Genomic DNA, 16,346 nt, shown 5'->3' on the forward strand with positions numbered 1-16,346 from the left:
CCACAGGCCAGGGGCCCAGATGCCTGTGGCCGACTTCCTCTCTAGAAATGGGGGGGGATGCAGGCCGGATATATACTTTTGCATTTAACAGCAGAAGGAAACTCATACAGGTTTATAAAAAACAACAGAACTTTTGGGTGAACTATTCCTCTAAAGCAGCCTCATATAGGTGCTGTTGACATTTGTGTTGATAATGCAAATAAAACATTAGAAAGAAAATCACTCACAGGGCCCTTTCAATGCTGCTTGCAGCTTTAATTGGATGATGTGATTGTATTCAGTGATACCTGGGAACAAAACATTTGTTACGGAGTGAAAAGAACTACTCTGTACCTGAGAAAGAAGCATTAGCATCAATTTGGGCTCTTCAGTACTTTGATGTATATTGTGGGTGGAGGATTGCCTTTAGAAGTTTATTCTGATCATAACCCTCTAACCTTTTTGCATTCTTTACAGTCACCAAGTCAGCGATTAATGCATTGGATTCTATTTTTACAGCCTTATAATTTAAGTCTTGTTCCTGACCATAGCGAATAATGTACTGTTGTGTTGGAATTGTTAATTCTGTTATTACTTTGCTTTCTTTGTTGTCTTAATTTGGATTCAGGATCCAGATTGCAGAGGGTTTGGAAGAAGATTGGGAGAATTCAGATGACTGTGAGAACACTACTGAACTTTTTGATTTTATTTGGTGTTTTACGGCTCCTTATGGGATGCAGGAACTTTTTAGGGGGTGTGTGATGTCTCAGCGAATCACTCTGTGTTTGTTGACTAAATCAACGTGCTTTAAAAGGGACGAACAATAGAATCTGGGGACTATTTGCTTCTTGTTGGCATCTGTGTCTGCTCATGAGACTGCTGGAGCGCTCAGGGATATGGAGGTTATGGGAGATCCCTGCCACACTGAAGGAGTTCCCGTTTTGATTCATCTTCATCTAGATTGGACTTTTGTGTTTTGATTATTTGTTGTTCGTTTGGACTGTTGTTATTTATACTGCTTACAAGCACTTGCTGACATACTGACTATCATCTACCTTGATTACTAAACATTGCGCGTTTATTTTTATAGTTAAATAGAATGTGTTTTGTTGAGCAAGTGGATGTGTGGTGGCGTCTCCCTAAATTTGGCTTGCATTCTTAGGAAAAAGAAACCTAACACAGCACTAAAAGGCCTTTGCATAAATATCATATACCACACATTTATAAAAAAAAATAATAATAATAATAATTATTAACCTTCTGAATTTTAACTCATACATATACAGATGATACAACCTGTTTGAGAATGTGTGTGCTAAACCACCCAAAACAACTGTATAGCACTATGGGAACATTTACTTTAGCAAATATACAGATATAGTTTAATATAATGAAGTTATGAGAGTGCTACTATGTTAACATATTTACTTTTTCATGGCAGGCATGCTCCTTTTCTGTGCAGGAAACACTTTGTGTTTAAAGAGCAGAAGCACTTCATGTAGATTGTTCAACTTTGATATTGTGCTCTTCGGGCCACTCAGAGAAAAAAACATTACTTACATTTGTGTCCACGTCCATGTTACCAGATCTAAACAATGAATGTCTATCATCTGCATTTCCTGTAATTACAGACATAATTTTCAGTATTTCATGAGGAAAAATAAACTTTATATACTATTGTATTTTTGGTATAATAACCAGAGCTTAACCCTAAAACAAGCAAGAGTTGATAAAAAATAATTAAAAAATAATAATTTAATGTCACTTTTTAATATCATCTAGACTTAAGTAAAACATATTCAAAGGAGTTTTGAAATATTTGGTATATTATGGATTAAATGAGTTGTATCTTCCAGGATACGTTGCCCTATTAGGGTATAAAAACAGCCAAAGTCATTGCATGTTGATTCAAACAAATATGTAATATTCAAAATATGCTGCATGTATGACGTGTTAAGTGTCCTAAAATTGAGGCATAGACATTTCTTGTATTTTTACGTCGCTGAACTGTCTCGTCTTCAAGGGTGTGCAATTACATCCCTTGAGGTCCACCGTTCTGCATGGTTTAGCTCCATTTCTAATCAATCATATAATGTAATTTATGTAACAACATGGAATTGTAGTCAACTAAATGTATCAGTTTTTAAATGCAAATATTAACATTTGCACAAATTTTTAACACAAAATAAACAAATTGGACTGTGCACAGGGGGCCCCCCAGACAAGGATCTTCCCTAAGGGCCCCGGCCCTGGAATGCGATTTCTACTGAGGGGGATCCCCTCCGCTAGATGTCATTTATAATCCCCAAACACCCCCGTCCCCACACCTCAGAGAGAATTTGACACTACAGAATATGTATCCTGTGGTGCACGTTGCCTGTTTTAAAGGCATACTCTATAGGTGTGTCCCAATTTACTTAATCACAATTGAGTGCATGAAGTCAAAGCTTTAGTTACATCCTGGAGGTGGCGGGGTCCTCGAAAGCCACATTCCTGCAGAGTTTTGATCCAACCTTGATAAAAACTCAGCTGCCTGTAGCTTTCTTGTAACCCTTAGACATTGATTAGCTTGTTCAGGTGTGTTTGATTATGGTTGGAGTGAATCTCTGCAGGACTGTGGCTCTTCAGAACCGATGCTGCACTATATAAGAGCATAGTGCAGGGCTTCTCAACTCTGGCCCTCAAGGTCAGAGATTGTCTACTGTAGGGAAATGAGAGGGTCTGTATTACTTACTATTGGAGAAAGTGTAACGGTCAACTTGGATCACGTGTGCCTTAATAACCAATCACATTACAGCCTTGACATCACTGAATTTCAGAGGTGTGCAACACTTAATCGCCATTTACAGAAACCATAGGAATAAATGAGAAGTGCCATAAGCTGTATCCCACCAGTCGCAAAAAAGTGAATTCTCTTATAAAACATCATTTTTTTCTGTGTAAACTTTAAAAATAGTTAAATCCAAAAGTACTGCTTAGTATAAAACAGTGCTTCCTAAACCTGTCCTGGAGGACCCCCTGCCCTGTACATTTTGTATGTCTCCCTAATCAGACACACCCAGTTTAGTTCTTGCAGTCTCTACTAATGAGTGGATGAGTGGAATCAAGTTTGTTAGATAAGGGAGACATACAAAAGATGCAGGGCAGGGGGTCCTCCAGGACAGGTTTGAGAAGCACTGGTACAAAAAATGTTGGAGATTAGCTGACTAGGCTGTTGATTTATTAAATGTTAAGCGGTTTCCTCTAAAAACCTGTTTATTCAATGTTTTGAAGCCTCTTCTCCATTGACATCCATTTAGAAAAAAAAACAGCCTCTGGTCTCCTTTCCCACGTACTGGCAAACCAGAAGTGTTAGCCTAACTGTTATGCTTTTTTTTTGGCTAAAGGTTGCAGGCTTGCCTTCTAGTGGGTTTGCTTGAAGTCCATTTTCCTGCAGAGTTTAGCTCCAACCCCAATCAAACACACCTGAACAAGCTAATTAAGGTCTTTAGGATTACTAGAACATTACAGGCAGGTGAGTTTGATCAAGGTTGGAGCTAAACTCTGCAGGAAAATGGATCTCGAGGGCCAGAGTTGAGAACCCCTTGGTATAGTGTATAGTGTCATTTAGGACCAAAAAAAAAATCTGTAATTTTTTTTTTCATGTTTTGTAGGCCAATAGACCTTTTAGAGTTATAGTGACACCTAGTGCCCACCATGCAAAAGCAAGTTTTCAGTTGATGCCATTGTAAAACAGCTTTTGGTAACACTTTACTTAAAGCCTTTATGTATAATGCACTATAAAAGTTGTTTAAAATGATTATGAAAAGTAGTATAGTAATTAAAAATGATTAATAAATGGGGGTTACTGGCATAAAGTTATTAGTATTCAGCTGGTCAAGTGATCTCAACATGGCAGCTCCCCATAAAAATAAACATATTTTTGAAATAATTATTTCTATAAATGTAAAACACACATTTTTGAACAATTACTGATCAGTGTGGGTTATTGTTAACTAAAACTAATAAAATTATTTTCATCAAATTAATTCAAATAAAGCTGAAATGAAGCTAAAATATTAGATGAAAAGCAAAATTAGAAATGGCAACTAATGGTAATGTTTAAAATACTAAAGTTACTAAAAAAATAAAATTAAAGAAAAAAGAAAGCTAAATCTAGCATATAAAAAGCATATAAATTTAGTACAAATAAAATTGAAATATATAAAGTTAATACAAATATTATAAATAGTATAATAGTATATAAATAACACTGTAACTGATATCACCTCTGCACCAGGGTCTACCTAATAAAACTGAAAATATAATTTTAGAAAGATCAAAGTTTAAATGGCTTACCAGGCCTCCACAGATATAGCCCTTATGACCTAAAGTAGTACTGGCATGTGAGGACCGGGGCTCTGGAGGCTGGCCCTGCAAGAAGTGAAATCAGACAGCAGGCAAACAAGACTCTATATACTGCATATAATGCAGTATATACTGTATATACTGTATATAATATAATTAGGGCTGTCAAATGATTAATCACGATTAATCACATCCAAAATAAAAGTTTTGTTTACATAATATATGTGTGTATACTGTGTATATTTATTATGTATATATAAATACACACACATGCATGTATATATTTAAGAAGAATATGTTATGTTTATATATTAAATATATTTATATATAATATAAAATATAAGAATATAAATATATAAATGTATATACATGTAAATATTTTCTAAATATATAATTTATGTGTGTGTATTTATATATACATAATAAATATACCCTGTACACATACATATATTATGTAAACAAAACTTTTATTTTGGATGTGATTAATCGTGATTAATCATTTGACAGCCCTAAATATAATGTATACTGTCATCTTTTATGGGTAAAAAAAAACAAACAAACAAAAAAAAAAAACATTAGCAATATCCTATTTTTTTTCCCTTAGTAAATCCTTGCTCTTTTACCTGGGTTTGTGGTTCAGTCCATGTGGCTGACACAGGTTCAAACATATGCACCTCATTATTCCAACCCCAAAACTGGAAAAAATCTGACCCAATTGTTGTCTGTGAAAAAAAAAAAAAAAAGAAATTCTAAATGAAGACCAGTTTATCTAGTTCTACTTCTGAACAACTGTAGCTGTACATTTTTCACCCAAGATCTTTCTGCTCACCCAGCTAGTCTCGTCAACCATAAAGCTCTTGGAGTTGTTGACCTCTCTGACTGTTTTGCAGCCGTATCCACCAAAGTAGATGAGCCTATGAATGACACCAGCTGTTATAAAACTGTGACATGATAGCAACAGCTTCTTATTATGTAGCAATTATATGCATCATTAGTATTACTGTACATGGCACTAACAGACCTGCAACTCAATTTGCTGTTTCAAAAACATGGTCCTTTAATTTAGACACTGTATTCATACTATAAAAATCTGAGGAGGACATTATGCAACCACTGTATATCTGTATAGACAGTGCAGTAAGCTTGTTTTTCCTTACCTGTTTTTGTAGACCCAGCAGGAATGTCTGACCCTAGGAGAGGGTGTCCCTCCCACTGTGTCTGTCACTTTTCTCCAGCTATATTCCACACCCGACAGGTCAACACAATACATCTGTCATAACACCAGCAACATAGTCTTAAATAGAAGCAGTGAGAATTTATTCCCCACAGAAATGCTACCAGCAGCTTAAAAACAGAAGCCCAAAAACCTGTTTTTCACATTTCCTAAACCTTCTGCAGGGTATTTTGATTGCATTTTAGGTGGATGTGTCTGAAATGCTAGGATGTTGGAGGATCAAAAAGCTGGAATAATAATAATAATAATAATAATAAAAGCTTTATAAAATAAGATTTGTATGGAGGAAAGTGTAATGATATTATGTCTTTGTTCTCTCTGTATGTCAGTTGCAGAGAAGTTCTCTCTGTATGTCAGTGGCACAGAAATTTTTGGGAGATGGAGTTTCCTTTCAACAGAGGCTTTGTTCAGTCATATTTGCTTAGAATAATAAAACCTTGAATTACACTTCAGTATATCCAACTACCTATAGTGTGCACAGAGCAAAAACTCTTTGTGGTGGATATCTACATTTGCAAAACAAAATCTCACTGAGTTGAACACAGTTTTCCACAGTCTTTTCTCAACATGAGGGAAATGTTGGTACATTCAAAGCACATTATCACAGTATCACATTCCCTATCAGGTTACAGACAATATATGCGATTATGTTGGACGCATACTGGAAAAACCTGTTAATCTGCCTATGAGTGTGTACTTGGAGATGTGATGCTTTATGATGATATCATTCCTAAAGCAGCTCACCGTGTTGGTGTGGCCATTGATGTCACATCCCCCAAAAATGTAAAGCATGCCCTGAAGATATGCACCACAAGCCTGTGAAAGAACAGGAGGAACCTCTCCGCCCATATGTCTCAGAGACCTGCCACACACAGACATGCAATTGAAACTCAGGGGAAAATGTTGTTTGGGGTTGGCAATGGTAGTCTCAGGTAACTAATGCAATAAAGAACAGCAGGTGGAATAAACAAAACACTTAATATATGCCACGAAAGTGCAGTTCGCAGAAGGAACACCTATTGCTAGGGATGTCAGCTACTTTAGAAATATAATTCCTTGGTAAAACAATTAGACCCAAGTTGTTCTTAAATAAAACATGGCATCTCACCAAACTCCACTCTCCATGTCATAAAGCCAGATCTCATCACTGGGCAAAAATGTTTCTTGTCCATCCACACACTAAAACAAAAAAACAACAACAAAACATCAAGTTCTCTAATCCCAACCAGACAAACTACACTTAACTCTCAGTTTACACTTGTTGTCCATCCACACTAAAATAAATAAATAAATAAATAATACATAAAATAAAAATTAAATCAGCACTTTTTTCTTTAAATTTTCTCTGTAATCCAAACAAGAACAAAACAAAGTTCTCTAATCCCAACCAGACAAACTACTAATACTCAGCAACACTCACCTATTTCGATAGTTCTACTCACTTTTTCAAGTTTAAGTGGATGGAAAATATTCGCTTCGCGATGTAATATTTTACTGTAGAGCTCACCTGGCAGCCCCCCCAGACATACAGGTTGTGTCCCTCCAGGAAGGAGATGTGGTCGCTCCGCGGTGGAACCGGTGAACGCTGCGCTGTGACAACCGCCGGTTCTTCTATACTCCCCATTACTGAAGCGCTCAGCTGCTGCTCAGCAGCTGAAAGCATAGACATCAGCTCCCGTTGTTTACACTAAGAAGACTGGGTATGCAAACAGGAAACAGAACAAAGATACTGGGTTGAAGTTGGGGGCTGGACTCTAAAACCAACTTGAAAATGACAGAGGTAACGTTAGTTCACTAACTCTTTCCGCAGGTTGCAGCGTATGGCGTAGATATAGTCCATTGAACCACGCTGTCGTTTAAAGCATATAGTCGACAAATTGCTCCGGGCTGTGAAATGTGTGATATTTACTAGTGCAGTGCCTTAGCATAAAATCGGTGTTACGATTAAACTGGTTACCGTGTTATCTGGTGACCAACTTCCTGGTTCAGGTCTCTGCTCCAGATGTGATGGAACGACCGCAGCAGATTCGCCGATTCTGAAAGCACCAACTGACGTGATATCTGCGTTCACTAGCTGGTATTATATTTTTAAAAATTATGAAATATAAACGGTATTTTCTGCTTGTGAATATATTCGCAAGCAGAAAGTACCGTTTATATTTCATATTTCTTAAAGTAATTGACTAGTGAACGCAAGTCTATGGCAAGCCGAATTGACTTTTATTCATTCGGTGGATGTGTATTGTTGATGTGAGTTATTAGAATTTTCACTAGTTAAAATGTTAATTCTTGATATCAGGAATTAGATTTCTTCTAGTAACAATTGCTATTTTTGATATCAACAATTACATTTCCACTAGTAACAATGTTAATTCTTGATATCAACAATTCAGTTTTCACTAGTAACAATGTTAATTCTTGATATCAGGAATTATATTTCTACTAGTTAAAATGTTAATTCTTGATATCAATAATTTTTAACCTGGGAATGGCAATAGGCAAGCCGTATTGACTTTTATTCATTCGCAGGATATGTATTCTTGATATCAACAATTCAATTTTCACTAGTTAAAATGTTTATTCTTGATATCAGGAATTAGATTTCTACTAGTAAACATTGCTATTTTTGATATCAACAATTAGATTTCCACTAGTAACAATGTTAATTCTTGATATCAGCAATTCAGTTTTCACTAGTAACAATTGCTATTTTTGATATCAGCAATTGTATTTTCACTAGTTAAATGTCACCATAGGCTGCCATTCAAATTTAATTGTTGATATCAAGAATTGCTTTCTTACTAGTAACAACCTTTATTTTTGATATCAGTAATCACGTGGTTACTAGTACAGACGTCGATTCTTGATATCAACAATTTAATTCTTGATATCAACAATTTAATTCTTGATATCAACAATTTAATTGTCACTAGTGACAATGTTCATTTCTGATATCATGAATGTGATCGTTACTAGTAAGAAACTAATTTTAGATATCAGAAATTATATTGATATCAGAAATGCATTTTCAGATATCAGAAATAACAATTGTAACATGTTGAAATACATTTACTGATATCAAGAATTAACATTTCAACTAGTAACAACTAAATTGTTGATATCAAGAATTCACATTTTTTACTAGTAACAAAGTAATTGTTGATATCATCAAAGGCAGTTGATATCTGAAATTGTCCTTGCAACTAGTGAAAATAGAATTACTGATATCTTAAATAACATTTTAACTAGTAACAATACTTTTACAGATATGTAGAAATGCCATTTTAACATGTAAGAATAGCTATGGTAATTAGTTCATGAATATTAATGAGATTTTCAGACACTCCTTTTAGCGTCAGCATTGGCCAAAGATGGCGGAAGAACATCCATGCGCAGAAACGGCTCTTCTTTTATTTATTTGCTTTGTCATTGAAACATGAAAATTATGTTATGGCTGGATTCATTTTTCTTTATTTTTTGTTAATTAGTTAACCCACTATCTGTCCACAGGATATTATTCCACCTTCTTTCCTTAGGCAAATTATGGACACAGTTGGACCAGGCTTGTTACTTTTATTAACAAATGTCTGTCAACTGGTTCCTTCCCCAACAGTCTGAAAGTTGCTGTGGTGACGCCATATCTTAAAAAAACTAATCTCGATCCTTCCACTCTTTCTAACTATCGTCCTATTTCTAATCTACCTTTTATTTCAAAGATCCTTGAGAGAGTTGTACTGATTCAATTACAATCATACTTATCCGCAAATTCTCTCCATGAAACATTTCAATCTGGTTTTAAAGCTCTACAAAGTACTGAATCTGCTCTTTTAAGAGTGTCAAGTGATATTTTCACTGAAACTGACTCTGGGAAATCAATGGCCTTAGTCTTATTAGATTTGAGTTCTGCATTTGACTTAGTTGACCATGAGGTCCTGTTGCGTCGTCTGGAGACATCTGTGGGCTTTCGAGGCGTTGTCTTGCAGTGGTTCCGCTCTTACCTGAACAATAGATGTTTTAGTGTCCGTATTGGTCATCAATCCTCTACTAGTGTACCTCTGAACTGCTAGAGTCCCACAGGGATCAATCCTCGGCCCCATATTGTTTATTCTGTATCTGTTACCTCTGGCTTCCATCTTTAATAAATATGAAGTATCCTTCCATCTGTATGCCGACGATACTCAGGTTTATTTTCCTTTAAAACATAACGATAAAAATGGTCTACAACCCTTGTTTGCCTGTTTAAGTGATCTTAAACTCTGGCTTTCAAGTAACTTTTTAAACCTAAATGAAAATAAAACTGAAATAATTATCTTCGGGCCCAAGGAAAACTGTGTGTTTGATGTTGAGCGTGGTTCTCTCGCACCGTATGAAACCCACTGTGCAAGAAATCTGGGCTTTCTGTTTGACCAGAACTTAAAATTTGAGAAACAGATCAGTGCTGTTGTAAAGTCATGCTTTTTTCAGCTCCGCCAACTCTCTAAAGTCAAACCGTTTTTAACTCAGAGTAATCTTCAAGCAGTGATTCACGCATTCGTAACATCACGACTAGACTACTTTAATTCACTTTACTTTGGTCTATCTCAGTCTTCTCTCTCTCGCCTGCAGCTAGTGCAAAACGCAGCAGCTAGACTCCTCACTGGGACACGCAAGTATGAGTCGATCACCCCTATTTTATTCAAACTCCATTGGCTACCTGTTAAATTTAGAATTGATTTTAAAATTTTACTTTTTGTGTATAAAGCTCTTAACAATTTGGCCCCTCAGTACCTGACTGATCTGCTCTGTCCGTACACTCCTTCTCGTACTTTGAGATCCAGCGATCACTGCCTTCTCATCGTGCCGAGATCCAGGCTTAAAAAATGAGGTGACCGTGCTTTTGCGGCTGCAGGTCCAAAACTTTGGAACAGTCTGCCTCTCTATATCAGACTGGCTCCCTCAGTTTCCATCTTCAAATATTCTTTAAAGACTTTTTTGTTTTCTCTTGCTTTTCATGCTTATTGACTCTGATACGATTACTGCTTATTTTTTTCTTTTGTTTTACTTTTTTAGTTGATTCTTTTGTCCTGTACTGCTCTGCATTTTATTCTCTGCTATGTACAGCACTTTGGTCAGCCTTGGTTGTTTTTAAATGTGCTTTATAAATAAATATTGTATTGTATTGTATTGTAATTGTAAAAAACAAAACAAAAGGAAGTTTATGCTGTTTCTTTTTATTGGCCACCAAGTCCTTCGGCTAATTAAAGGAAAAATGAACAAGGCATTAATTTAGTTTTAAAAATAACTTCATGTCGTTTTTTCAGGTGTTTATTTTTAGTTTTATTACACTTTCTTCTAATACATCAAATAAAAAATACAACTAAAAGGAAAAATATAACACTGGACTTTTTTTTTTTTTTTTTTTTTTTGGTAATATCGTTGTCTACATGAATGAGTCGTGTCCTAATAGGAATTATTTTTATATAACATGTTGTCCAGTTCTTGGAGCATCGGTGGACAAGATGAATGATAAAGTAAATTTACACTGTTATACAAGCTGTACTCTCACTACTTTACATTGTAGCAAAGTGTCATTTTCTTCAGTGTTGTCACATGAAAAGGTATAATAAAATATTTACAAAAATGTGAGGGGTGTTCTCACTTCTGTGAGATACTGTATATTTAATCAAGTTAGTTTTATTGCAGTAAATGATCTACAAGCATTTCACATATTTCTATGCACACTAATAATATTATACTACTGTCGCTACACTACGGTTATACACATTTATTGCATTTATTTTCAATAAATAAATCCTTATAGTGTGGCTCCCTCTAGTGGATAAACTTAATACCACAGCCTTCATCTTCCAGTTGAAATGGCTGATTAGTTAAGAATTAGATTTTGGCAGGGGTTATTTGAATACAATGAATTCTATTTACACTAAGTGAAAATAGCATATTTTATTAGCAATATATTCTATTTACACTATTTAATAATATGAGTATTTTCTTCCAGTAATAGTAATTTGATGATGTTCGTTCTACTTAGTGCAAATAGTGACCAACATCTGCACCTCATTATTGTAGTAGGCCACATTATAAAACAGTATAGGCTACAATAATAACATATTGAGTTTAAATTATAATTTTTATTTAAAAATTATTAAATGGACGCTGCCGCTACAACTAGCCCTAACCCTACACAATATCCACGTTATTTTTCACTTTTCGATAATTTCGTTCAGTTTTATAGAAAATATATGCCTTTCCCGTGATACGGGATGTGAAAATGGTGAAGAAACAGCTCTATGGTGACATTTAACTAGTGAAAATACAATTGCTGATATCAAAAATAGCAATTGTTACTAGTAGAAATCTAATTCTTGATATCAAGAATTAACATTTTAACTAGTGAAAATTTAATTGTTGATATCAAGAATTAACATTATTACTAGTGGAAATGTAATTGTTGATATCAAAAATAGCAATTGTATTTTTTATAATTTAAATTTTTTTTTTGATAATTAAAAATTTTAACTAGTGAAAATTGAATTGTTGATATCAAGAATACATATCCTGCGAATGAATAAAAGTCAATTCGGCTTGCCATACAAGTCTCAAGGTATTGCATTATATGCAGATTTTTTATTACAGAATAAAGTTAATATTTCAAATACTTTTACAATCAATTAAAATACCTGCTAGTGAAAGCAGATAACAAGTTAACACATTTATAAAGTAATGTTTAGGTACGCAGCATTTCAGCTAGCATAATCTTATACGTTTACACTTCATTAAAGTCACGTTTCTAAACCCTTACAAAAAATTACTGCAGTTTAAAAAAGTAATACTGCAGTTTTTGCTACATGTAGAAAAATGCAGTTTTTTGGACACGAAAAAAATGCATTAATGCCGTTTTACTGCAATACATCTGAAGTACTATTGAAATACAACTGCAGTAAAGCTGTAATACTATTAACAAACAATTGCAATAGAACCGCAGTATTACTGCAATACAGCTGAAGTAGTATTACAATTATACTGCAATAAATCTGCAGTAGTACTGCAATATAAAACAACTGAAGTACAATTAAATACAACCGAAGTTCAATACTAATAAAATGCTGTACAGTAACACTTAAATGCAACCAGAATATTCAAAATAAGTTTTATTTGCACACATCTGCAATATAATGTGTGTTATTTACAAATAATGCACATTTTTTTCCTCATTATTCAGGCAGGTTTCATTTTTTGAAGAGCTTATCCTCATCGTTCCGCTTGGGTCTTATGACTGACTTTATCTTAGATGTGGAAACACTATTTTGGATGTAGTCTGGAAAAAAACAAACAAACAAAAACTATCAGAAATTCTCAAGCTTCAGTTACACTTTTCACTACAGGTATATTTAGTATACTTAAAATAAATCTTGAATTGTGATGTCACCAAAGTGTTTGTTAAAAGTATTCATACCATTCCCAGTTCATTTCTTATGGCATATTGGTCAGCATTAATAATGACTGTGTTTACATGGACATCAGTAATCTAATTATTTACTTATTATTTACATGATTTTTACAGTGTTTATATAAGGTGTTTACATGAGTTGCTTTTAGAATATTTCTTTCATGTTCCCGTTTTACGTTAAAGGCTTGTTCGTAGTTCGTTTAATGGCACACGTCATTACATCCCCACGCAACGCCATCCGACGTCCCCTCCAGAATTTCACATATAAACATATAGTTCATCTTCGTGATGATGCCATGTACATTTGTGGGTGTTTCATTTTTAATTTTATGAAAGCTTCAAGTATTTGTACATGCATACAGACGGTGAGCGTGATTTCACCAAGTACAACATGTTCCTGGATAAACATCCTTGTTCCTGGATCAACATTCATATCAACTAATCAGAATTGAGGGTTACCTTTTCAGGAAATATCTGGTTTAGGTTTACAATCAGGGTTAGGTGCTTCTACACCCTTGTTGATCAGCTATCATTTCACATTGATTTTAGGAATAAATTATGGGTAGGGTTAGGTTTAGATTGGGTTAAGTCTATATTTTTGGACAGTTATGTTGATCCAGGAACATGTCATACTTAGCAAAATCACGGCGACAGCATACAGACGATGGAGGTCTTAAAGCTTTTATTTGCCGTCAAACGTTGACCACTGCTGTATCCTGTCGGAAAAAAAAAAGTTCTGCGATGAAAAGTCCTACACGACAGTAATAATGTGATTAAGGTGTTTACATGTCTACTGCACTTCAATAATGTGACTAAAAAAGGAAAACTCCACGTCTTAATTCAATTTAGAATATGACTTAAGCCGGATTAAGTTAATCAAAAATCTCTGTTTACAAGGTAGATTCTTAATCAGCGTATTGTCTTAATCATGTTCAAATCTGATTATTGTTGTCCATGTAAAGGTACTCAATGTCTTTGAACACTCCAGGTAAAAGAAGTTAAAAGGTCGGTTCACCCAAAAATGAAAATTCTGTCATCAATTACTCACCCTCATGTCGTTCCAAACCCACAAGTCTTTTGTTCATCTTAAAAACACAAATGAAGATCTTTATAATGAAATCTCAGAGCTTTCTGACCCTCCACTGATAGTCCATGCAACTACCCCTTGCACAATAACATGCATTTCTGGAAAAAAAGCATAGAAACAATCATGTTTAAATACTGTACAGAGTCCTCCACAATTAATCTTTATTATTTTGGTTTTTCAAAATTCTAACCTTAAGTTTAATAATAATAATAATAATAATAATAATTGTGCCCCCTTCATTTAATACTTTGTGTAACCTATAACCCTCTTCACACATAAGGGCTAATCCATGGCTAGGTGTACATTACATGATTTTAATGCATGAGGTGGAGGAAAAGAACCACACGACATGAAAAGGCTTGCCTCCATTGAAGTAAATTAAAATTGTGTAATACACACCTGTTAAAGCTAGGTTAAAAAATTAAGTTAAAGTTGCCCTTAAAGAGATAGCTTAAAAGGTCTTAAACAAGAATAAATTTGTTTGTTGTGAGCTCGTTGTGAGACAGCACGCGCTGATCAGAGCGGTGATTTATCTCTCGTCTATCTCACTGTTCTCTGGCCAGACATCAATTATTAATGAGCCCTGACCCGGTAATAATCAGATATGTTGGTTTAGCGTGTTAGTGTGAATTAAATTTATGTATTTATTTTTATTTTTAACAGATTAAAAAGTGAAACTAAAACAAGACTCCTCCCTTTCAGTCCCGGGAATTGCTACTGTAGAGGCGCAATTTCTCTCAGACAATGGAAGTCTCAGCAGACATACTCAAACAGACAGCATTGGCAGAGAGACAGATCAGATGACTGACAGTTTTTTTAATTTCTTTTATTCATACAGTGTTGTAAAGTTGTGAAACTATGCATATTTCCTCAGAATGACTTTTTTTTTCTGTACGAAAAAAGGTTTTGAAGTGTTTGGAAGCCGCAATTTAAAAATACAAGACAATTAATGATTCCCTTTTTACTGTAATTTCAAAAAATCACCACGACAAAACCGTTCAAGCTATCCAAAATCCATTCACAATTTAAGTTCATCAGTGTTTTGGCATCATGTAGAAAAAGTTTGGTGTGTTTAGTTTAACTCTCCTCTGAGCAGTATGCATTAATTCACAGCTATATTTTTCCAAAAATCCACATTCAAATCAAAATAGCCGACTTCCTGTTGGTCGTAGCTGATGACTGTGAATTAGAAAGTTGTCCGTCTTGATAAGAATAATTTGATCGTGGAGAATGGATGGAAAACCTCAGAGGAGTATTTCAAATTCCAGAGCATGCTTTTTTGAAACAGCCCTGAATAGCTCACTTCCTGTTGGGCGGAGCCTTTTTCATAGAGCGCGAAAGTTGTTCGGCTCAATGAGATCTATAAGTGTACAGAGTTTCATATAAATACATGCAAGTATGTGTGAGCTATGGTTCAAGATTTCTGACTGTGTTCCAGGGGGCGCCGTAGAGCCCCTGTGCCACGCCCGGGTCCCAGCCTCTGCGGCGTCCTGATGGCCGCAGGTTCCAATGTTTGTGCCAATTTTCAAGAGTTTTTGAGTATGTTAAGTGCCCCAAAAACCCCCGAAAGATTAAAATAAATAAATAAAAAAAAAATAATAAGAAGAATAATCCTTAGGGGAAAAATAGGGCCCTGCGCCCATTGGCTCGGGCCCTAATTAAAGCTGCAAGCAGCGATGAACGGGTGGTAAATATAAGAGAAATATGTCAAAGTCATTTATATGTGCCAATCTTCCTGATGCCAGCTGGTGGCGCTATGACTATAACTGGGTTTTGTCATGTAGATTTCTTCAGTCCAGCACTTTTATCAAGCATATGAAATTTAGTGCAGATTGAACATGGAATGTTTGAGTTAGTATAAAGAATATGGTGTCCTATTGCCAACAGGTGGCGCTATGATTATAACTGAATATCGGCCTTTAGATATCTTCAGGCCATGACTCTTTCCAAATATTTGAAGTTTGGTGCAGATTGGACATTGCATGTTTTAAGTTAGGGTAAAAACAAGCCATTTCCTGTTGCCAGCAGGTGGCGCTATGATTAAAGTGGAATATTGACCATCAGATGTGTTCAGGCCAAGACTCTTTTCGAACATGTGAAGTTTGGGGAAGATCGGACGTCTTATGCCTGAGTTACAACAACTTCTATTCCCATGGCGAGACATCGAACTTTGTCACGGCGCCATGGCCACACCCTTTAATGAAGACTCAAGATGTTCACAATTTAACATCATAAAGGCCTTTAGATTAGAC

The 16,346-nt window shown here is 35.2% G+C and overlaps 1 protein-coding gene across 6 annotated transcripts; it reads right to left on the reverse strand.

Moving 5' to 3' along the window:
• Nucleotides 1-1,524: 1,524 nt before the first annotated feature.
• LOC122134554 (kelch domain-containing protein 1-like) lies at nucleotides 1,525-7,595 on the reverse strand. 6 transcript variants are annotated; one of them, XM_042772419.1, is made up of 9 exons: nucleotides 7,518-7,595; nucleotides 7,068-7,202; nucleotides 6,669-6,739; nucleotides 6,305-6,422; nucleotides 5,484-5,596; nucleotides 5,156-5,240; nucleotides 4,950-5,048; nucleotides 4,318-4,392; nucleotides 1,525-1,598 (listed from the first exon to the last, which is right to left on the reverse strand). In XM_042772419.1, the coding sequence occupies exons 2-9, from the start codon at nucleotides 7,182-7,184 to the stop codon at nucleotides 1,536-1,538; spliced, it is 741 nt and encodes a 246-aa protein (XP_042628353.1). In that variant the 5' UTR covers nucleotides 7,185-7,202; nucleotides 7,518-7,595; the 3' UTR covers nucleotides 1,525-1,535. The 6 variants fall into 6 exon arrangements, with proteins under 6 accessions (XP_042628353.1, XP_042628352.1, XP_042628351.1 ...); XM_042772418.1 differs by having other exon boundaries at nucleotides 7,068-7,213; nucleotides 7,518-7,592; XM_042772417.1 differs by having other exon boundaries at nucleotides 7,360-7,566.
• Between the last annotated feature and the right edge of the window lie 8,751 nt (nucleotides 7,596-16,346).

This window comes from Cyprinus carpio, chromosome A16 (assembly GCF_018340385.1).
Source record: "Cyprinus carpio isolate SPL01 chromosome A16, ASM1834038v1, whole genome shotgun sequence".
Taxonomy (NCBI): domain Eukaryota; kingdom Metazoa; phylum Chordata; class Actinopteri; order Cypriniformes; family Cyprinidae; genus Cyprinus; species Cyprinus carpio.

What these genes read in the sequence shown, in the direction of transcription:
- LOC122134554 (XM_042772414.1), bottom strand. Translation starts at nt 7,229, where the DNA reads ATGTCTATGCTTTCAGCTGCTGAGCAGCAGCTGAGCGCTTCAGTAATG. An exon ending in TGCTGGGTCTACAAAAACAG is followed by an intron (nt 5,241 to 5,483) that starts GTAAGGAAAAAC and finishes TGTCATTCATAG; the next exon opens with GCTCATCTACTTTGGTGGAT. An exon ending in TGGTTGACGAGACTAGCTGG is followed by an intron (nt 5,049 to 5,155) that starts GTGAGCAGAAAG and finishes TTTTTTTCACAG; the next exon opens with ACAACAATTGGGTCAGATTT.